General features: G+C 43.2%; 1 protein-coding gene across 6 annotated transcripts in view; it reads left to right on the top strand.

Moving 5' to 3' along the window:
* The window catches only part of PKD2L1 (polycystin 2 like 1, transient receptor potential cation channel), a 74,472-nt gene that overhangs the window by 17,984 nt on the left and 33,328 nt on the right, over nucleotides 1-23,160 (top strand). For all 6 annotated transcript variants that reach the window (XM_044935330.2, XM_044935329.2, XM_044935327.2 and 3 more), the window contains 2 exons: nucleotides 13,992-14,271; nucleotides 14,639-14,752. In XM_044935330.2, coding sequence (XP_044791265.2) covers nucleotides 14,037-14,271; nucleotides 14,639-14,752 — 349 coding nt within the window. In that variant the 5' untranslated portion in view covers nucleotides 13,992-14,036. The remainder of the gene's footprint in view (nucleotides 1-13,991; nucleotides 14,272-14,638; nucleotides 14,753-23,160) is intronic.

The raw sequence follows: 23,160 nt of genomic DNA, 5'->3' as shown, positions 1-23,160 counted from the left end.
GAACCACATTCTCTCACGTCCTCCTCCCCGAGCCTCTCTATTCTCCATCTCCTTGCCCTCTCATGCCTTTCTTTCTCCTCTCCTCCTCTCTCTTTCTAGCCTGATGTCTCCTACTCAGGTGGAGCTCTTTCCTTCCCTAATCTACCCCCTCCAGCAGGTGGCCTGGTTAATAGTCCACTAACACACCAGCTGAAGAACCCTGCCTGCCACAGCAGGAGCTCTGCCTAGAAAGGAAGCTGCTGATGGATTATGTCAGGACATGTGAGCTCAGATCCATTTTCTAGGGCTTAGTCAAGTGACAACCTCTTTATTTCTTGGCTGAACTGCGTGGCATGCAGGGTCTTAACCACTGGTCTACCAGGGAAGTCCTAACTTTCTTGTTTTTGAAGATAGTGTCATCTGTCTCTTAGCACCTAGGTTTGATTGCTTTCCTCCATCTGTCTAAACCTCTGTAGAAGGTATGGGCAGATGGACATCAATGTCCAGGGGGATCCTCTAGAAATGGGAGGGAAGCTGAGGGTCTCATTCACAAGGATTCCTTTAAGAGAGATGGAAGATGCAAAATGTATTCCAGAAGGACTCTGAAATCAGGGAGGTAAAAGGAAAGGATAAAAAGGCTAACGTGGGTCCTTTTAATGAAGAGGTGGGTCACGTCCAGCCTCTCTGTGAGATGTCTGATGAAATAAGACAGAGGCTATTTTCTTGCTGTCTGGGCTGGGACAGCTGCTACAGGACTTCATATACCTGGACCTTCCAACTGAACTGACTTGTTCACACTAATGTATTGTGGAGAAGCTGGGGCTCGTAGAGGCCCCCTGGTGTAGTGCTGTGGTGTTTGTTACATGGATAAGGCAGGGGAGGAGTCCCTTTGGCTTAGCTCACTCAGCTTGGTTTGCTTGATCCACCATGTATATTTGTTGTTGAAATCTTGGGCTACTCAAATGTCAGCATTTTTACCAGGCAGATGACTGTGGTGGTGTCTCAGTGAAGGTTAAGCTCTTGTACCAGGCTTCTTTCTTATAGATAAGTGATTTCCAGCGTCTTCCATTGAGAATCATTGCCATACTGAGCCACTGTTACTGATAGAAGGTTTCTTACTGTTTATGTCTATTGGGGTGAAAAAGGTTGAGTCACTATGTAGAGTACAGAAGGTGGTTTGCAGCTTGCTTCTCCCTGTAGAAACTGGACTGTGAATCACCCTAGAATTTCTTTTTCTAAAGTATGGAAAGTGTCCTATCTCAGAGGAACTTCCAAGGAAAACTTATAAGGAGATGGACCACAAGATTCCATCTTGTAGACTTTGATGCCTCTGAACTCTTTGTCAAGGCCTATCAGATCCCGGAAGCCCTGGAGAAGCTGGCTGGGATGGGGAGGCTGTGAAAAGGGGTGCGCTGGTGGCAGACATGGGTAACCCTCTTCCTGCTGACTGCATGAGGAGAACGTGTGACCAAAACTTTTGTCTCACTGAAGCAACGGGACCAAGTCTCCAAGTGGCTAAGAGGCTTCATGATGAAGAGGTACTTTTGGTTGGAATGAGTCACAAGGCTTGTCATGTTATAAAACTCTTCTAAGAGGTGCTTTCATTTAAAGACTACTTGTATAATACTTTTGAGGTGAAATGCTAGCATTCCATTCTGTTGGTGTCAGCTGAAGTGGAATGGGTGTGGACACAGAGTTCTTGGACCCCACTTGTCCTTCAGGGGGCAATGACAACAGAGTCCTGGCTGAAGGTGTCTATCTTAACCATGAACTGCTGTGTCTGAACTGCACTAGGGTGGGTGTAATGCCAGGATTATTAAATTCGTTGTGTGCTTTATAGTGCACAGATTACAAAGACTTCTATTTCAGTTCTAAAATAATCCTTAAGTTTAGCAGGACAGGCCTTATTATCAACACTTTGCAGATAGGTAAACAGAGCCTCAGAGGGACTCTTATTGTTGCCCAGAACCATCTGATCAGTGTGTTTTTCAGCCAAGAGTTAAACCTGGGAGTTTTGGTTTCAAGGTCAAGCCTCTTGGGTTTTGCTGAGCCGATAAGAGGCAGTCTGAGCCACAGGACTCCCCTGAAATGAGTTGCTTTTTTTTTAACAGAGCAAAGTCAAGTGCCAGTAGGAGCTGGAGGGCATGGAGAACTGCTGGTCATGAAATCATCAGGAGATCCCACTTTATTACCACATTTGCAACTTCTTGAGTAAGATTTAACATCCTAAGAATGCAGAATGCCTTTTGAGAAAATTTCTCAAGCTCTGTTGCATAACCTGTGCCCACTGTGGGCCTTATAGATTATATTCCATGGGGAGTGCTCAGGACTGAGCAGGGAAACATGTTGGCCAGGTAGGTGACCAAGACAGGTCCCATATCCCTGGCCTTAAGCTCCCTGGGGCCTGGGACCTGTCATGTGATGAACCTCCTTGAGTCCATCCAAACCCCTGCTGATCATAAGCCTCCTTTAGGATATAAAATCACCCAAAGGAATCAGAAACCATCTCCATTTCCTCTCCCCACTTCTTTGGACTCTAGCTTCCTGTCCATCGCCTCTGTCCCAGAGCTCAGTTTTGCAGGCCAAGGGTCCTTTTGCAATTGTTTGAAAAGCCTGTGGGTGAGAGGTAGAAACTCCTGTTCCTTCGCTGTCAGATGGTTTCAGAGCAGATGGGCAGTACAGGCCCGAGTCCTCATCTTTTGTCTTCCCAAAGAAAACCATCACCTTGGAATGTGTCTCATTAACCAGTAAAATGCAAAGAGGGAAACTCTTCTATCTGTGAGAGCTCACAGAGTTGCTACAGCCCAGTCAGCTACAGCCCAGATGGAGAGTTCATTCCCTTCCTAGTGTCCCGGGCTGGGGTGGGACAGCCATGCAGCAGGCCCCGGGGGTAGGACAGCTGCTGTCTCAGATGCTGAAGTACACTCATGAGGAGCTGAGCCCAGCCCTGGGTTGTCTGGACTCAGGATCTCTTTGTGGGGATACCTAAGACTGCTCACTTCCACCAGGCTGATGCTTTACTGAGCACAAAGGTGGGTGGGCTTCAGGCCAGAACAGCAGTAGAATAGCCCAGAGAGGGAGTCAAGAGCAGGAGAGAGGGCAGCCCCCACTCCGGCCATCAAGGAGGAGGTAAGCATTTGCCCCTGTAGGGCGAGCCCTGCTCTGAGCCACAGCGCATGCCTGTAGGCAAGCCAGGGCACTTGCTCAGGGGCTGGAGCTAGGTACAGGCAAGGATCTCTGGGGGTCCTTGCCAGAGTTTTGATTCAGAAACCTAAGATTAGGGGAAAAAAGCCAATCAGCCTTGCTATTTCTCCTGCTGCATTTTGTGCTCCTGCTCACTGTTCTAGGTCCAGCGTTAAGCAGAGGCTAAGATAAGCTTTTCATACTGTTCATGGGGTTCTCAAGGCAAGAATACTGAAGTGGTTTGCCATTCCCTTCTCCAGTGGACCACATTCTGTCAGATCTCTCCACCATGACCCGCCCGTCTTGGGTTGTCCCACAGGCATGGCTTAGTTTCATTGAGTTAGACAAGGCTGTGATCCTAGTGTGATTAGATTGACTAGTTTTCTGTGAGTATGGTTTCAGTGTGTCTGCCCTCTGATGCCCTCTTGCAACACCAACCGTCTTAATTGGGTTTCTCTTACCTTGGGCATGGGGTGTCTCTTCACGGCTGCTCCAGCAAAGCGCAGCTGCTGCTCCTTACCTTGGACGAGGGGTATCTCCTCATCGCTGCCCCTCCTGACCTTCAACGTGGGATAGCTCCTCTAGGCCCGCAAAAGGAGTACATCAAGGCTGTATATTGTCACCCTGCTTATTTAACTTCTATGCAGAGTACATCATGAGAAACGCTGGACTGGAAGAAACACAAGCTGGAATCAAGATTGCTGGGAGAAATATCAATAACCTCAGATATGCAGATGACAGCACCCTTATGGCAGAAAGTGAAGAGGAACTCAAAAGCCTCTTGATGAAAGTGAAAGTGGAGAGTGAAAAAGTTGGCTTAAAGCTCAACATTCAGAAAACGAAGATCATGGCATCTGGTCCCATCACTTCATGGGAAATAGATGAGGAAACAGTGGAAACAGTGTCAGACTTTATTTTTTTGGGCTCCAAAATCACTGCAGATGGTGACTGCAGCCATGAAATTAAAAGATGCTTACTCCTTGGAAGGAAAGTTATGACCAACCTAGATAGCATATTTTTTTTTTTATTTAATTTTATTTTTAAATTTACAAAATTGTATTTTGCCAAATATCAAAATGAATCCGCCACAGGTATACATGTGTTCCCCATCCTGAACCCTCCTCCCTCTTCCCTCCCCATACCATCCCTCTGGGTCGTCCCAGTGCACTAGCCCCAAGCATCCAGTATCGTGCATCGAACCTGGACTGGCAACTTGTTTCATACATGATATTTTACATGTTTCAATGCCATTCTCCCAAATCTCCCCACCCTCTCCCTCTCCCACAGAGTCCATAAGACTGTTCTATACATCAGTGTCTCTTTTGCTGTCTCGTACACAGGGTTATTGTTACCATCTTTCTAAATTCCATATATATGCATTAGTATACTGTATTGGTGTTTTTCTTTCTGGCTTACTTCACTCTGTATAATAGGCTCCAGTTTCATCCACCTCATTAGAACTGATTCAAATGTATTCTTTTTAATGGCTGAGTAATAGTCCATTGTGTATATGTACCACAGCTTTCTTATCCATTCATCTGCTGATGGACATCTAGGTTGCTTCCATGTCCTGGCTATTATAAACAGCACTGCGATGAACATTGGGGTACACGTGTCTCTTTCCCTTCTGGTTTCCTCAGTGTGTATGCCCAGCAGTGGGATTGCTGGATCATAAGGCAGTTCTATTTCCAGTTTTTTAAGGAATCTCCACACTGTTCTCCATAGTGGTTGTACTAGTTTGCATTCCCACCAACAGTGTAAGAGGGTTCCCTTTTCTCCAGACCCTCTCCAGCATTTATTACTTGTAGACTTTTGGATAGCAGCCATTCTGACTGGTGTGAAATGGTACCTCATAGTGGTTTTGATTTGCATTTCTCTGATAATGAGTGATGTTGAGCATCTTTTCATGTGTTTGTTAGCCATCTGTATGTCTTCTTTGGAGAAATGTCTATTTAGTTCTTTGGCCCATTTTTTGATTGGGTCATTTATTTTTCTGGAGTTGAGCTGTAGGAGTTGCTTGTATATTTTTGAGATTAGTTGTTTGTCAGTTGCTTCATTTGCTATTATTCTCTCCCATTCTGAAGGCTGTCTTTTCACCTTGCTAATAGTTTCCTTTGATGTGCAGAAGCTTTTAAGGTTAATTAGGTCCCATTTGTTTATTTTTGCTTTTATTTCCAATATTCTGGGAGGTGGGTCATAGAGGATCCTGCTGTGATGTATGTCAGAGAGCGTTTTGCCTATGTTCTCCTCTAGGAGTTTTATAGTTTCTGGTCTTAGGTTTAGATCTTTAATCCATTTTGAGTTTATTTTTGTGTATGGTGTTAGAAAGTGTTCTAGTTTCATTCTTTTACAAGTGGTTGACCAGTTTTCCCAGCACCACTTGTTAAAGAGATTGTCTTTAATCCATTGTATATTCTTGCCTCCTTTGTCAAAGATAAGGTGTCCATATGTGCGTGGATTTATCTCTGGGCTTTCTATTTTGTTCCATTGATCTATATTTCTGTCTTTGTGCCAGTACCATACTGTCTTGATGACTGTGGCTTTGTAGTAGAGCCTGAAGTCAGGTAGGTTGATTCCTCCAGTTCCATTCTTCTTTCTCAAGATCGCTTTGGCTATTCGAGGTTTTTTGTATTTCCATACAAATTGTGAAATTATTTGTTCTAGCTCTGTGAAGAATACTGTTGGTAGCTTGATAGGGATTGCATTGAATCTATAGATTGCTTTGGGTAGTATACTCATTTTCACTATATTGATTCTTCCAATCCATGAACATGGTATATTTTTCCATCTATTAGTGTCCTCTTTGATTTCTTTCACCAGTGTTTTACAGTTTTCTATATATAGGTCTTTAGTTTCTTTAGGTAGATATATTCCTAAGTATTTTATTCTTTCCATTGCAATGGTGAATGGAATTGTTTCCTTAATTTCTCTTTCTGTTTTCTCATTATTAGTGTATAGGAATGCAAGGGATTTCTGGGTGTTGATTTTATATCCTGCAACTTTACTATAGTCATTGTTTAGTTCTAGTAGTTTTCTGGTGGAGTCTTTAGGGTTTTCTATGTAGAGGATCATGTCATCTGCAAACAGTGAGAGTTTTACTTCTTCTTTTCCAATTTGGATTCCTTTTATTTCTTTTTCTGCTCTGATTGCTGTGGCCAAAACTTCCAAAACTATGTTGAATAGTAATGGTGAAAGTGGGCACCCTTGTCTTGTTCCTGACTTTAGAGGAAATGCTTTCAATTTTTCACCATTGAGGATAATGTTTGATGTGGGTTTGTCATATATAGCTTTTATTATGTTGAGGTATGTTCCTTCTATTCCTGCTTTCTGGAGCGTTTTTTATCATAAATGGATGTTGAATTTTGTCAAAGGCTTTCTCTGCATCTATTGAGATAATCATATGGTTTTTATTTTTCAATTTGTTACTGTGGTGTATTACATTGATTGATTTGTGGATATTGAAGAATCCTTGCATCCCTGGGATAAAGCCCACTTGGTCATGGTGTATGATCTTTTTAATGTGTTGTTGGATTCTGATTGCTAGAATTTTGTTAAGGATTTTTGCATCTATGTTCATCAGTGATATTGGCCTGTAGTTTTCTTTTTTTGTGGGATCTTTGTCAGGTTTTGGTATTAGGGTGATGGTGGCCTCATAGAATGAGTTTGGAAGTTTACCTTCCTCTGCAATTTTCTGGAAGAGTTTGAGCAGGATAGGTGTTAGCTCTTCTCTAAATTTTTGGTAGAATTCAGCTGTGAAGCCGTCTGGACCTGGGCTTTTGTTTGCTGGAAGATTTTTGATTACAGTTTCAATTTCCGTGCTTGTGATGGGTCTGTTAAGATTTTCTATTTCTTCCTGGTCCAGTTTTGGAAAGTTGTACTTTTCTAAGAATTTGTCCATTTCTTCCACGTTGTCCATTTTATTGGCATATAATTGTTGATAGTAGTCTCTTATGATCCTTTGTATTTCTGTGTTGTCTGTTGTGATCTCTCCATTTTCATTTCTAATTTTATTGATTTGATTTTTCTCCCTTTGTTTCTTGATGAGTCTGGCTAATGGTTTGTCAATTTTATTTATCCTTTCAAAGAACCAGCTTTTGGCTTTGTTGATTTTTGCTATGGTCTCTTTTGTTTCTTTTGCATTTATTTCTGCTCTAATTTTTAAGATTTCTTTCCTTCTACTAACCCTGGGGTTCTTCATTTCTTCCTTTTCTAGTTGCTTTAGGTGTAGAGTTAGGTTATTTATTTGACTTTTTTCTTGTTTCTTGAGGTATGCCTGTATTGCTATGAACTTTCCCCTTAGGACTGCTTTTACAGTGTCCCACAGGTTTTGGGTTGTTGTGTTTTCATTTTCATTCATTTCTATGCAAATTTTGATTTCTTTTTTGATTTCTTCTGTGATTTGTTGGTTATTCAGCAGCGTGTTGTTCAACCTCCATATGTTGGAATTTTTAATAGTTTTTCTCTTGTAATTGAGATCTAATCTTACTGCATTGTGGTCAGAAAAGATGCTTGGAATGATTTCTATTTTTTTGAATTTACCAAGGCTAGCTTTATGGCCCAGGATGTGATCTATCCTGGAGAAGGTTCCATGTGCGCTTGAGAAAAAGGTGAAATTCATTGTTTGGGGATGAAATGTCCTATAGGTATCAATTAGGTCTAACTGGTCTATTGTATCATTTAAAGTTTGTGTTTCCTTGTTAATGTTCTGTTTAGTTGATCTATCCATAGGTGTGAGTGGGGTATTAAAGTCTCCCACTATTATTGTGTTATTGTTAATTTCTCCTTTCATACTTGTTAGCATTTGTCTTACATACTGTGGTGCTCCCGTGTTGGGTACATATATATTTATAATTGTTATATCTTCTTCTTGGATTGATCCTTTGATCATTATGTAGTGACCTTCTTTGTCTCTTTTCACAGCCTTTGTTTTAAAGTCTATTTTATCTGATATGAGTATTGCTACTCCTGCTTTCTTTTGGTCCCTATTTGCATGGAAGAGCTTTTTCCAGCCCTTCACTTTCAGTCTGTATGTGTCCCCTGTTTTGAGGTGGGTCTCTTGTAGAAAACATATGTAGGGGTCTTGTTTTTGTATCCATTCAGCCAGTCTTTGTCTTTTGATTGGGGCATTCAACCCATTTACGTTTAAGGTAATTACTGATAAGTATGATCCTGTTGCCATTTACTTTATTGTTTTGGGTTCGAATTTATACACCGTTTTTGTGTTTCCTGTCTAGAGAATATCCTTTAGTATTTGTTGGAGAGCTGGTTTGGTGGTGTAGAGTTCTCTCAGCTTTTGCTTGTCTGAAAAGCTTTTGATTTCTCCTTCATACTTGAATGAGATCCTTGCTGGGTACAATAATCTGGGCTGTAGGTTATTTTCTTTCATCATTTTAAGTATGTCTTGCCATTCCCTCCTGGCTTGAAGAGCTTCTATTGAAAGATCAGCTGTTATCCTTATGGGAATTCCCTTGTGTGTTATTTGTTGTTTTTCCCTTGCTGCTTTTAATATTTGTTCTTTGTGTTTGATCTTTGTTAATTTGATTAATATGTGCCTTGGGGTGTTTTGCCTTGGGTTTATCCTGTTTGGGACTCTCTGGGTTTCTTGGACTTGGGTGATTATTTCCTTCCCCATTTTAGGGAAGTTTTCAACTATTATCTCCTCAAGTATTTTCTCATGGTCTTTCTTTTTGTCTTCTTCTTCTGGGACCCCTATGATTCGAATGTTGTAGCATTTAATATTGTCCTGGAGGTTTCTGAGATTGTCCTCATTTCTTTTAATTCGTTTTTCTTTTACCCTCTCTGATTCATTTATTTCTACCATTCTATCTTCTAATTCACTAATCCTATCTTCTGCCTCTGTTATTCTACTATTTGTTGCCTCCAGAGTGTTTTTAATTTCATTTATTGCATTATTCATTATATATTGACTCTATTTTATTTCTTCTAGGTCCTTGTTAAACCTTTCTTGCATCTTCTCAATCCTTGCCTCCAGGCTATTTATCTGTGATTCCATTTTAATTTCAAGATTTTGGATCAATTTCACTATCATTATTCGGATTCTTTATCAGGTAGATTCCCTATCTCTTCCTCTTTGGTTTGGTTTGGTGGGCATTTATCCTGTTCCTTTATCTGCTGGCTATTCCTCTGTCTCTTCATCTTGTTTAAATTGCTGAGTTTGGGGTGTCCTTTCTGTATTCTGGCAGTTTGTGGAGTTCTCTTTATTGTGGCGTTTCCTTGCTGTGTGTGGGTTTGTACAGGTGGCTTGTCAAGGTTTCCTGGTTAGGGAAGCTTGTGTCGGTGTTCTGGTGGGTGGAGCTGTATTTCTTCTCTCTGGAGTGCAATGAAATGTCCAGTAATGAGTTATGAGATGTCTATGGTTTTGGGGTGACTTTGGGCAGCCTGTATCTTGAAGCTCAGGGCTGTGTTCCTTTGTTGCAGGAGAATTTGCTTGGTATGTCTTGCCCTGGAACTTGTTGGCCCTTGTGTGGTGCTTGGTTTCAGTGTCGGTATGGAGGCGTTTGATGAGCTCCTGCCAATTAATGTTCCTTGGAGTCAGGAGTTCCCTGGGGTCAGGGTTTGGACTTAAGCCTCCTGCTTCCAGTTATCGGTCTTATTTTTACAGTAGTTTCAAAACTTCTCCTTCTATACAGCACCATTGATAAAACATCTACGTTAAAGATGAAAAGTTTCTCTACCGTGAGGGTCACTCAGAGAGGTTCACAGCGTTACATGGAGAAGAGAAGAGGGAGGAGGGAGTTAGAGGTGACCCAAATGAGATGAGGTGGAATCAATAGTGGAGAGAGTGGGCTAGCCAGTAATCACTTCCTTATGTGCACTCCACAACTGGACCACTCAGAGATGTTCACGGAGTTATACAGAGAAGAGAAGGAGGAGGAAGGAGACAGAGGTGGCCAGAAGGATAAAAGGGGGGAATGAAAAGGAGGGAGACAGATCCAGCCAGTAATCAGTTCCCTAAGTGTTCTCCACCGTCTGGAACACACAGAAATTCACAGAGTTGGGTAGAGTAGAGAGGGGTTAGGGAGGAGACACAGGCGACCTGGTGGAGAAAAAGGAGAGTCCAAAGGGAGAGAAAGCAGTCAAGCCAGTAATCTCGCTCCCTAGTGAAAAATGGGTCCTGAAGATTGGGTTCTTAAAGGTACAAAATTGGTAACAAATACATAAAAGCAAAAATTAACAATCTAGAGTAGAGTTTGGAATTTCAAAAATGCGATGTTAATGAAAAGAAGAAGGAAAAGAAAGAGAGAAAAAATGAACAAAAACAAAAAAGGTCGCGAAAATTATAAAGAAAATATACGTACAAAATTGATAACTAATACCAAAAAGCAAAAGTTACAAATCTAGAGTAGAGTTTGGAATTTCAAAAATACAATGTTAAAAAAAAGAAGAAGAAAAATAAAGAGAGAAAACAAACAAACAAACAAAAACAAACAATGTCGCAAAAATTAGAAAGAAAATACAGGTACAAAATTGATATCAAATACCAAAAAGCATAAATTAAAAATCTAGAGTAGAGTTTGGAATTTCAGATATACAATATTATATTAAAGAAGAAGAGAAAGAAACAGAGAAGAAAAAAAAAAAGTCACAGAAATTATATAAAAAAACTATAGGTACAAAATTGATAACATATACCAAAAAGCTAAAATTAAAAATCCAGAGTAGAGTTTGGAATTTCAAAAATACAATGTTAAAGAAAAGAAGAAAGAAAAACAAAAAAAACACAAAAAAAAGCTCAAAAAATTATAAAAAATATATATATGAAGTTTGCTGAAGAAGAAAAAAATAGGGTCTTTTTTTTTTTTGCAAAGTAATAGGTTATAAAAGTGAAAATTAAAGGAACAATAGAGGACTTAAAATTTTTTAAAAAAATTAAAAAAAAAAGAAAAGAAAGAATGAGCATAAAAATAGTAAAAATATATCTAGGACTTTCTCTGGTTTTGTTGTGAGTATTGTGGGTTCAGTTCATTTTTGGCTAGTTCCTTGGTTCGACTTATATTTCTCAAGATCTATAGGCCCCTTCCTATGTAGTCCGTAGTAACCACAGGGTTTTAATCTATGGCCTGTAGCTTCCAAGGCGTTTCCCTCTGTTATAGCTTCTTCTGTTTGCTGGTCTCTTTCAGTGTCTGGTTTCTGCCCTGACACAAAGGGGATGGTGGAGGACACTTTTTTTTTTTTTTTAGGCTCACTTGTTCAGTCGCGCTGTGGGGAGGGTGGGAGGGATGCTGCAAACAAATAACACTGGCGTGCGCTCGCAGTGCCTCAGCCACACTGGGTCTGCCCCTGCTCACGGCGCGTGTAGCCGCCCTGCCCACACTGCTCGGGCTCCGGCCCTGGGCTGCATGCACCTCCCAGGTCCAAGCCGCTCAAGTTCAGGCACTCGGGTAGTCCTCAGAGGCGCAGTATCAGTTGGGCCTGCGTTTTGTGCTCTTCCCAGGTCCGAGCAGCTCAGGTGATGAGGTGTTTGGTCAGTGCCATTGCTGCGACTTATCGCCTCCCTGCCACTCGGTTATCTGGGTGTAAAACCGGCGCACCTTCTCAGGCAGATGTTGACCATCCAGACCCCCAAGAAGTTTTAGTTAGCAAAGAAGCCTGCTTACAGTTTTACAGATAATGTCTCTCTGGGGCTGCGATTGCCAACTTCTGGCTCTGGCTGCCTGTCACCGGAGGGGGAAGGTCTGCAGCCGGCTATCTCTGTTCAGTCCTTTGTTCCATGCGCAGGCCCGACGGTGTCTTAGGTTAGGGCTGGCTTTTCGTGTGGTAGATATCCCACAGTCTGGTTTGCTAGCCCAAATTATTTCTCTCAGATAGTGCTCAGGACATTCGGGCCAGATTCTTACTCTAAGCGACGCAGCCCGCGCCCTGCTTCCCTGCCCAGGCCCCGCTTGCTAATGGCGTGTGCAGGCGTCTGCGCTGCTTCTCCACTGGGGGAGTTACTGTAGGGCTCGCAATCTGCAATTTTTAATTGTTTATTTATTTTTTTCTACCTGTTATGTTGCCCTCTGTGCTTCCAAAGCTCGGCACAGATTCGGCAGTGAGAAGGTTTCCTGGTGTTTGGAAACGTCTCTCTTTTTAAGACTCCCTTCCTGGGACGGAACTCCGTCCCTCCCTCTTTTGTCTCTTTTTTTGTCTTTTATATTTTTTCCTACCTCCTTTCGAAGACTTGGGTTGCTTTTCTGGGTGCCTGATGTCCTCTGCCGGCATTCAGAAGTTGTTTTGTGGACTTTACTCGACGTTTAAATGCTCTTTTGATGAATTTGTGGGGGAGAAAGTGTTCTCCCCATCCTACTCCTCCGCCATCTTGGCTCCTCCCCCTAGATAGCATATTCAAAAGCAGAGACAGTACTTTGCCAACAAAGATTTGTCTAGTCAAGGCTACGGTTTTTCCAGTGGTCATGTATGGATGTGAGAGTTGGACCGTGAAGAAGGCTGAGCGCTGAAGAATTGATGCTTTTGAACTGTGATGTTGGAGAAGACTCTTGAGAGTCCCTTGGACTGCAAGGAGATCCAACCAATCCATTCTGAAGGAGATCAGCCCTGGGATTTCTTTGGAAGGAATGATGCTAAAGCTGAAACTCCAGTACTTTGGCCACCTCATGTGAAGAGTTGACTCATTAGAAAAGACTCTGATGCTGGGAGGGATTGGGGGCAAGAGGAAAAGGGGACGACAGAGGATGAGATGGCTGGATGGCATCACTGACTCGATGGAGGTGAGTCTGGGTGAACTCTGGGAGTTGGTGATGGACAGGGAGGCCTGGCATGCTGCGATTCATGGGGTCACAAAGAGTCGGACACGACTGAGCGACTGAACTGAACTGAACTGAACTGAAGATAAGCTTGTCAGCTGAGCTGGGTCCAGATGTACACTCCCCTTAAGGAGTCCCAGGTCACACAGCCCTTGCCCTTTGCTCTCTGGTCCGTCTTCCCAATCAGTGTTTAGCCTCTTCCCTAAACAGCTTTGCACCCTGCAGGAAGACCTTTCTGGCAGTATAGCTCAGCTGTAAGCTAGAGTGTGGACCATCTAAGAGGACAGACCTCAGAAAAAAGGATGCAGGTGATCTGGACCTCTGCAGGCGTTCCCCCTCCTCATCTGCGGTCAGAGACCCTGTCACATAAGTGTCTGAAACAGGGGGACCTCCTCTCACGATCCTTTCCCCCAGCTCTGAGGGTGGAATGAGGGAGGAGAGCCCCCCTTCTTCACCCCACCAGGGCTCAGCTCCAGGCGAGACCATAACAGAGCCTCAGATTCCATTGACTGGGCCTGGAGGGAGCCAGCACTTTTCAGTCCCTGTACCTGGCCTGGGTCCCCACCCCGATCCATGGTGGCCTTTTCAGGAGCTTTTAGTGTAAATGAGTTCAGACCTGCAGTGAAGTTCCAAAGCCTCCCTCTGCTCCCAGCCCCACCTACTGCTTTTTCATTACCTCTTCTACCAGGTGGGGAAGCATCTCTCCCAGGCCCCATCTGCAAGCAGCCCTGCTCTCCCCACAGAGTTCACCTCTCTTGCCCCACCTTCCTTCCAAACCCAGTCTCCACACCTTCCTATTCCCCCATCAAACCCCTGCCTCCCAGCTCCCCACCACCCTCTTTCTTCTTGTCCCCTGCAGTTGCTGAGGGGAGAGAGAGCCCCTGACACAGCACTGACGGTCATTCCTCACCCTCCACCTCCTCTGCTCCCTCCCCGCAGCGGGCACAGACTCCCCCTACAAAAGGCTGGAGGCAGAGGCTGCAGGAGACCAGCTGCTCTCACATTCCCTTCCCTTTGCCCTCTGCTGGCTAGGCTAACCTGTGTCTTTGTTCTCTCTTTTTCCAGGTGAGAGTGGGTACCTGAGGTGCCAGGTCCCCTGCCTCATCCCCCATGAATGCTGTGGGAAGCCCCGAGGAGCAGGAGCTACAAGAGCTGGGGAGTGGGGCCTGGGACAACCCCACCTATAGCGGCGCCCCCTCCCCTCGGGGGACCCTCAAGATCTGCACCATCTCCAGTGCAGTGCTGCCTCAACCCCAACCCAAGCAGCCCGAAGATGGACCCCAGGAGAAGGCACACAGGACCCTGGTGTCCAGCTGCTGCTTTCACATCTGTCGCGGCATCAGAGGTGCCTGGTGGGAGGAGGCACCTCCTGAGATACTGGGGTCGGGAGAAGGGGCCAGCTGAGGCTTTGGGAAGGGGATGGGGTTTGTGAACTGTCTGTATCAGATCTGAATGCCCCAGAGTACAGAGGCTAGTGTGGTGGTCTCTCAGAGGGAAAGCCTGGCACGGTCATCTCTTGGGGACCGAGAAGCATATGTGGGAGCTAGTTTGAGGGAAGACATGGATGTGATGATACCCTAGCCTGCCCCACCTGAGGTAAGGTGATGGGAAAAGGGGCTGGGGTGGAAACAAGCATAAATTCCAGGGACTAGTTTGTGGGGTAACTGGAAGGAACCCTGCTGTGGGAATTCTGGACATCTCCCTCCCTTTAGGACTTTGGGGAACGACCTTGACTGAGAACACAGCTGAGAACCGGGAGCTGTATGTCAAGACCACCCTGCGGGAGCTTTTGGTATACGTCGTGTTCCTGGTGGACATCTGTCTCTGTGAGTAACGTTTGTCTCTGTGTACATCTGTGTGTGATCAGCACCTGTGTGTACAGCAACTGTGTACACACCTCTGTGGGCAGCGTCTGTGGGGGACAGCCTCCACCACTTGTGTGAGCAGACCGTGTCCTAGGATCTTTATATCAATAATAACATTCTATTTTATACTTTTCCAGCTTCAGGCCTTTTAATTAAAAAGAACATGTCACTGAGTTCAGGAGAAAAAGGCAGACTGTGGGAAAACTTCATACAAATTGCTTTGTCGAAAGTTACAAGGGGGAATCCACTTTTTTGTTTGTTTGTTTCATTTTTAGGGGGATCCACTTTTTAAGTTCAAGTTCTTGATACTGACTTAGCAACCACTGTTCTCTGTTAGTAGGTGGAAGTTTTTAACTTCTATAAGGAGTGGGTGACAGTCTTCTGTTCAGAAAAAAATAGTTTAGTGGGTTTCACATAGTTATCATAGACTAGGTTTGATCTACATTTCTTTGGAGGCAGGAAGAAAAAGATTCAGGCATGCCTTAGAACTCACCTCCCTAATAAAAGGGTTAAAGGTGCAAATGGTGTTGTAATCAGTGCAGCTAAGATTCTCCCATGTGAGAGAGCACCATGCCACAGGTATGGAGGGAAGCTTATCTGAAACTCTATCTATAGATATAAGCTGGGAAGGTTTGGTCTGTCCCTTGAGAGAAGCAAGTGAAAAGCTAGATCAGTGAGTCACGGAAGACTGGAGTTAGTGATAAAGATGGATTGAACAGATGCTATAAGGCCTATAGGTAAGTGTGCTTTGTACTTAGTTCATTGCTGCTTTAAGTTCTCGCACAAGTGCATTTTGGTTAGTTTGATAGAGTTGTGTGGGTACGTGTGTGTTGACTTGAAGCTGCAGCTTAGATCATACAGCTAAGGTGCCTCCATTACTAGATGACTTTGTACCTCACAGAGGGCTTCCCTGGTAGCTCAGCTTAAAGAATCCACTTGCAATGCAGGAGACCCCAGTTCAATTTCTGGGTCAGGAAGATCCCCTGGAGAAAGGTTAGGTTACCCACTTCAGTATTCTTGGGCTTCCCTGGTGGCTCAGATGGTAAAAAAAAAATCTCCCTGCAATGCAGGAGACCTGGATTTGATGCCTGGGTTGGGAAGATCTCCTGGAGGAGGGTATGGCAACTCAGTCTAGTATTCTTACTTGGAGAATCCCTATGGGTAGAGAAGCCTGGTGGGCTACAGTCCACAGGGAGGCAAAGAGTCCCACATGACTGAGCAACTAAGCACAGCACAGCACATACCTCACAGAAGTCTCTGCTCTTTCTAGGTTGCATAAATATTCTGCAAGTAGAATCTGAAGATCTGATAATATAATTTTGGTTAAAAATGTCATCATGTTTGTGAGCCCTCTAAGAAAGCTGAGCACTTGTTTTGGTTGTACTCGGTTGGGACTCATTCTTTGGGGAGAGGAGGGTAGCTCTGTGTTTGCCATAGGCCATCAGCATGGAGTGAAAGGAGACAGAGCATGTGGGGAGCAACAGTCAACCCAGGGTATGTTTTGTGGGACCCATTTTATTCCTCTCAGCAAATGACTGTCAGAAATTCATTTGTTGACATACTGTCTTTTTGTCTCAACCATCTGCCAGGAAGGAGTGTTTCTCTCTGTTTTCAGATCCTATGACAGCAGCTGTAACATGCAGGCAGAGCCTTTCTTTACAAATGACTAGAATGTCTCTATTTCCAGAGCAAGATCGGGAGGTTTCTGGATCCCCAGAGTTAGAGTGAACCATTCTGGCTTCTGGGTGGGAAGCTACAGTTCTCAGAGCCCAGTAGTCCATCCGCTCACATTCTCCACTTTTTGAGATCCCAACACACCGCCGAATACTAGGTGGTCTGTAACTTGCCAAAGTCTGAGTCATAGACTCAATCCAATGATCACAGAAACTTTGAGTGGCCAGGAGCTTTACAGGTCATCTAGTTCAAAGAGATAGAAATCCTTTCTCCTTGATCCTCCCTGTGGTGCTCTGTCAGGTGACTACAACCTGTGGAGCATCCGTGAAAGTCTCACTGTTTCATGAGGCCGCCCTATTTCCTTCCATCCATGGAGCTCCCCCTTCTGTACCAGACCTTGGACCAGACCTTGAACTGAGATACGCAGAGATGACTGATCCTTGGGCCTTTCAGGGGCTCAACCTTCTCCTTTTTGAGAACTTCCTTCTATTGAGCCATCTACTTCCCTGTTACTCTCCAAAGTGACAATTCTTTAGCTGTGTGAATGAATGTGGTGATCTGTTCTCTGGATTAGATACCTGCTAATTTCCCACTAAGCCAGTCATTATAAAATGGTTTCCGGAAGTGGTATTACACAGCGACTGAAGGCATGGGCTCTGAATTTACACCGACTTGGGTTCAAACACCATGTTCTACCATTTACCAGGTGAGGGACCTTGAGTAAGTAGCTTAACTTCTATGAGTTTTCGTTTTCTCTTCTATACCTACCCAATCCAATAGGATTATTACATGAGATACATGAAGTAAGATCCACGGAGTCATTACCTCCATGCCTAGCATATATATTCCATAATGCTCACCATCCTGATTGCTTTTCTCCAGGTCTGATCTACATGATACCCCTAATGGACAAAATACTCCATAGTTAATCCAACCAGTTCAGAGTTCTGTGATGCTGTTACTCCAGAACTGAGGGATGTATGAGGACAGGCAGAGGAAGTAATGTCTGAACTAAAACCTGAATGAGGAGGCGAATTCTGCTCCCTGAAAGGTGAAGATGAGAAAGTTTCTGGGAAAAGGGAATAATGTGTGCCAAGCCCCAGAAATGACAGAGGGCACAGTTTAGTGAGAGTGCATCAGTGTGGCTGGAGCAGGGATTTGAAGAACAAAGTGGTAAAGGAAGACAAGGCCAGCCATTTAAGCAGAGGGTGTTGTGAAGGGCTTTATAAAGTATAATAAGTAATTGGAATATTATCCTGAGGACCCTGTAAAGTACAGACTGCCAGCTCCCTCAAGAACTTTCTTTTGAAAGAGAATTTGGAGGTCTTCATATTCTGATGATTCCTACAACATGCAATAAAATATCACTAATACTAGTTTCCTAGGCCCCCTCCTCTCACAGCCCCTTCCTTGCTTCAGGCTAATTTTCAGGTAACATAGAGCCTTTGACAAGGTCTCAGTAGGGCTTCTTTGGTGCTCTCCAGGGTCCTGACCTCACCTTTCTAGCATCTTCGCTTCTTCACTCAGCCTCCCTGAGCTCTGGCCATCTGCAACTAGACTAAATATTCTCAGTGGGGATGGTGTAGCCCCCAAAGGGGTGAAAATTGTTGCCTTCAGGGCAAAACAACCCCACTTAGCTATTTCTATAGCTTTTGGATCTCCAAAGGACCCTAGTACATGAGCTAATGTAGAAAATGTATGTGATATTAAAATTTAATTAGGGTATAGGGTGATTAGGAAAAAATGTCTAAAGAGGCTCCTGGGTTAGGGTACAATGCAAAAAAATGTTAAGAAACACTAGACTATGCCTACTTTAATTTTGCTGGTTAGTGTGCTGACTAAACTCTCCTGCCTAAGGATAGGGATGCAAGTCCCAGCCATTGAATCTGGCATAAAGCAGAATGGCTATTGTTCTATCAGGATGCTGTCTTCTAAGAACTGCCATGACATCTGGTTGGATATGTACTGTATAAATTTGCTTTTTTCCCCATCAGTTCCTGAGACTAGGTTCAGCTGCTACAGGACACATATTTGTCATTAAGCTATGGCATAATGGAAAGATCAGGATATTGGAGTCAGAAAAACTAGATTCAGATGCCAGCTCTTCTCCTTACTAGTTTTGTGATTTTAAATACTTCCTTGTTGGTAGAACAAGGATAATAATACTTATGGAGATAATGTATAAAGAACCTCACACAATCATTGATAGTATTTATCTGTGTGCTAAGGGGATTTCCAAATACTTGAACTTTTAGTCTGCTGGTAAAAAAAGTACCTTTCAAGAAAGAAGCAAGTCTGAAAAGACTGTATATTGTAGGATTCTGACTATATGGCATTCTGGAAAAGGCAAAACTATGGAGATAGTGGAAGGACCTCTCACTTTCACACACACAGAGCCAGGGTGGTACCTGTTATGACTGATGAGGTTATGTTGCCACATTGTCATCACCCAAAGTCCATACTTCACATTATGGTTCACTCTTGGTGCTGTGTATTCTATGGGTTTAGAATGGAATTCTCCAGGCAGGAATACTGGAGTGGGTAGCCTTTCCCTTCTCCAGGGGATCTTCCCAACCCAGGGATCGAACCCAGGTCACGTGCGTTGCAGGCAGATTCTTTACCAGCTGAGTCACAAGGGAGGCATATACCATAGTATATGACTGATGAAGTTATGTTGCCTCATAGTTCCTCATGTTTCTAAGTGACTACAGTCACACCTCAGTTGACTAAAACATTTCTCCTGTTATTTCAGTATTTGCCAAGAATAGGTAAATATATCTATACTTGCTGCTTTTTTTCACCACTTTTGTTGAATTACCTCCTTGGAATTTCCAGGGAGAGAGGTTACTATGCCAAAGACAGGACTGTCTTCTTAGTGCTTGCTATGTGTTGTTATTTTGCCTCTGTAAGCAATCATATAAATGTATTATATTGCTAGCATTGTAAGATCATACCAATTTTGTCACAACTTTGATAACATTGAATATTCTTATTTATAATTTTTATTATTAAATAGGCATAACAGTATAGTTTGCCTTAATTTATTTGTCTTTGGTCACTAGTGAGGATGGACAGTTTTCTCATGTTTTAATATATTATGTGTTTATTTTTGTATAAATTGCATAAGAAATACATTTTAAGAAGAGCAAGGAAGAAGATTGGGGGTGAAGTTTGGCACATTAGACCCTAGGTGAGGGACCAACCACCAAGGGGCTCACTTCCAAGATGTGGGTTCCTGGGGCTGGAAAGAATAGTCAGCTAGGTCATGTATCACCTGCACAGCAATTTGGCCTGGGATGGGCACCAGTAAACCAGGGTGGTTAGCCATACTAACTACATTTCTTCTCCATTATGCTTTGGATCAGGAACTGGGTGGATCTAGACACCAGGGTATTTGGAGTCTCATCTGGTTAAAATAAATCTGTCTTTTTGATAGAGGCATTATGGGTAAACTATCAATCTTTACATAATAACCATATCAGTTGTGCAGTCCTTTAAATCTTACAAAGAGCTTCCACACCTGTTATCTCATTTGATCCTGACAGCAATCCTGTAAGGAGTAGATACTATTATTTCCGTTCCACAGCTTAGAAAGCTGTTATGATTGTCATTATGAATAGTCCAGGAATGATCAATAATTCAGTCTGGTTCCTGATGGGTAGAGTCACTCCTATTTCTGGGCAGAGAAAGTGCTTAAGAATGATCTTCCTGCCCCCTCCCCTTCCGGCCCACCATCATGCTATCTCTGAAAGGGCTTCCAGCCTTTTGTCTTCTTGGCAGGATGGCTGTAGCCTTTTGTTGATGGAGGAGACATTGAAGGTCTTTGTGTAGAAACAATGGCTGTTTGTTTTAGGAGACAGCATTGTTATCTCAAAGGCGCACCTGGGACTGTCCCTCACTCCCCTCGAATAGAAGCAGCTCTGAGCCAAGACAAGGCTGGGTCTGGTCACCATGGAGCTGTGGAGGAGGGCAAAGACCATTGGCCTTTGGCGACTTATATCTACACACCAATTAATGTCAACTGGATGCTCTTTATCCACTACTGGTTGTCAGGAAATGCCGGCCTCTGTTCACTCAGCTTTCTTTTAGTGGATTTTAAGGTTCTGTCTGTAGACTGATGAAATCTTACACTAACAGGAGAGGCTGGAGTAAGCTTGGAGATTAGGAAGAATATGTCTTTTTTTTTTTTTAGATTGAGATACAATTGATAATGTACCATTGTATTAGTTTTAGATGTATAACATGATGATCTGATATACTTATATATTGTTAAAGGATTATCACAGTAAGTGTAGTTAAGTTTAGTTTATCAGCACACATAATTACAGTTTTTTTTCTTATAATGAGAACTTTTAAGATCTACTTTCTTAGCAGCTTTTCAAATATAGTCACCAGCCCTGTGGCCCAAGACTTACTTCTTATAACTGGAAATCTTTACATTTTGACCACTTTCACCCATTTTGCCCACCTCCTGCATCTGGTAACCACCAATCTGTTCTCTGTATCTATGAGTTCAGGAGGTTGAGATGGTTTTCTTTTTGGTTTTTTTTTTTTTTTTTTTTGTTTCTTTGTTTGTTTTTTAAGATTCTACCAGTAAGTAAAGTCACACAGTATTTCTCTCTTTACATACACACATACACGCATCACCTTCTCTATCCATTCATCCATCAGTGTTTCCATGTCTTGGTTATTGCAAATAATATTGCAGTAAACATAGGGATGTACAGATTTCATTTCCTTTGAATAAATACCTAGAAATAAAATTACTGGATCATATGATAATTTTATTTTTAATATTTTGAGAAACCTTCATAGAAGATGGCTTTCTTAACTGAGTGTCCCTAGAATTAACAAAGAAAGGAACAGAAAGATATTAGAGGTTAAGGAAATATCTTTGGGTGAGCCCCATCCCCCATGTGGCTGTAATGATGGCAGAAGATAATTGGTCATATAGAATCGTAACCTTAGTGAAGGCACAGTGGTGATGGAGATAGTATGGGACCTGGAATAAGATGACTTCCTTCAAATGATGGTGAGACCAGTTATTAGACATGTGCCTTTGATAAGATCTAGGTCAAGATATTTAAATCCATGGAGGCTTTGATTTCCTTGTATTTCAAATGAGGATAATGTGTGCTTTGTGAGACTAGTGGAAAACAAAAAAGGTACTTAATATGGTGCTTGGTGTATAGTAGCCTTTCAATAAATATCAGTTGTCATTCCACATCATTTCCATAAATTTGGAAAATATGGAAATGAAAAGTTTAACCCACTAGAACCTGAGATCTGTTTGAAAATACCAGTATAATGCTTAGCAAGGATCAGAAAGACTAGCCCTCCAGATGAGGTTGCCAAAGATTAAGAATGGCCATGAGGGGGCTTCCCTGGTGGTCCAGTGGCTAAGACTCCATGCTCCCAATGCAGGGGTCCAGGTTTTGATCCCTGGTTAGGGAACTAGATCTCACATGCCACAGCTAAGAGTTTGCTCGTCACAACGAAGACCTGGCACAGTCAAAAAAAAAAAAAGAAAAGATGACCATGGGATAATAACTGCATGCCTCTACTAGCATACTTAGTTAACCATGGCCCATCCAGACCCAGAGGATTAAGATGTCCTTCAGTACTCGAGTGAGATGATCTGAGCCAATTAAACCTAAATGATAGAGATTTAGGCCCTACCAGCAGGCTTTGGGGCTTCCCTAGTGGCTCAGGGAGTAAAGAATCCACCTACAATGCAGGAGACCTGGGTTTGATCCCTGGATTAGAAAGATCCCCTGGAGGAGGGCATGGCTACCCACTCCAGTATTCTTGCCTACAGAGCCCCCATGGACCGAGGAGCCTGGCAAGCTGCAGTCCATGGAGTTGCAAAGAGTCAGACATGACTGAGTGACTAAGCACAGCACAGCACAGCAGGCTTTGATCTGTGTTTGCTGTAGCGGAATTCCCAGGTGCCCTGGAATTTCCAGGGCCTGGATCACTATTATAAGACCAGCGGGTCTGGACATATCCTACAGTCCAGTGCTGAATGATAACTTGTCATTTAGTTTTCTCCAATTTGGGGGGCTGTCACTGGTCTTTAGAAACAAACTGTACATTTAAGTGCTAGATCTTAGGATCAGGGAAAGGGTTTTTCAGAACTATGACTATGCTTGAGGCTTCCGAGGTGGGTCAGTGGTAAAGAATCCACCTGCCAATACAGGGGACACGGGTTTGATCCTTGGATCGGGAAGATCCCTGGAGAAGAAAATGGCAACCTATTCTAATATTCATGCTTAGGAAATCCCATGGACAGAGGATCCTGGCAAAAGAGTCATACATGACTTAACAGCTAAACAACAACAGCAACATGACCATGCTTCAGCCAAGTGCAGAAGTGCAGGCACCACCAGCTGATGAAATCTGGGGCAGTGCCAGTGTAAATGGCTAGAGAAAGAACACATAGTTCATATTTATAAGGCATGAGTCTCAGTGCTGACTCTGCCTCTTGCCAGCTAAATGACCTGAGCTAGTCAAATAACTCTGAACCTCATGATTCATAGGAAACTGCTCGTGGATAAGGTGGAATAATCACACCATGTCTGACCAGCTATATGGAGACGTTGCAGGGGAAAGGTCTTTGTAAAGTATGTAATACGGTATGTAGATAAGGGATTATAATAATACTGATAATGATCTCTTTACAGTGTGGGATGGTG

Source organism: Bubalus bubalis, chromosome 23, assembly GCF_019923935.1.
Source record: "Bubalus bubalis isolate 160015118507 breed Murrah chromosome 23, NDDB_SH_1, whole genome shotgun sequence".
Taxonomy (NCBI): Eukaryota; Metazoa; Chordata; class Mammalia; order Artiodactyla; family Bovidae; genus Bubalus; species Bubalus bubalis.
The sequence above is the reverse complement of the archived record's forward strand: the minus strand, read 5'-3'. Positions and strand labels throughout refer to the sequence as shown.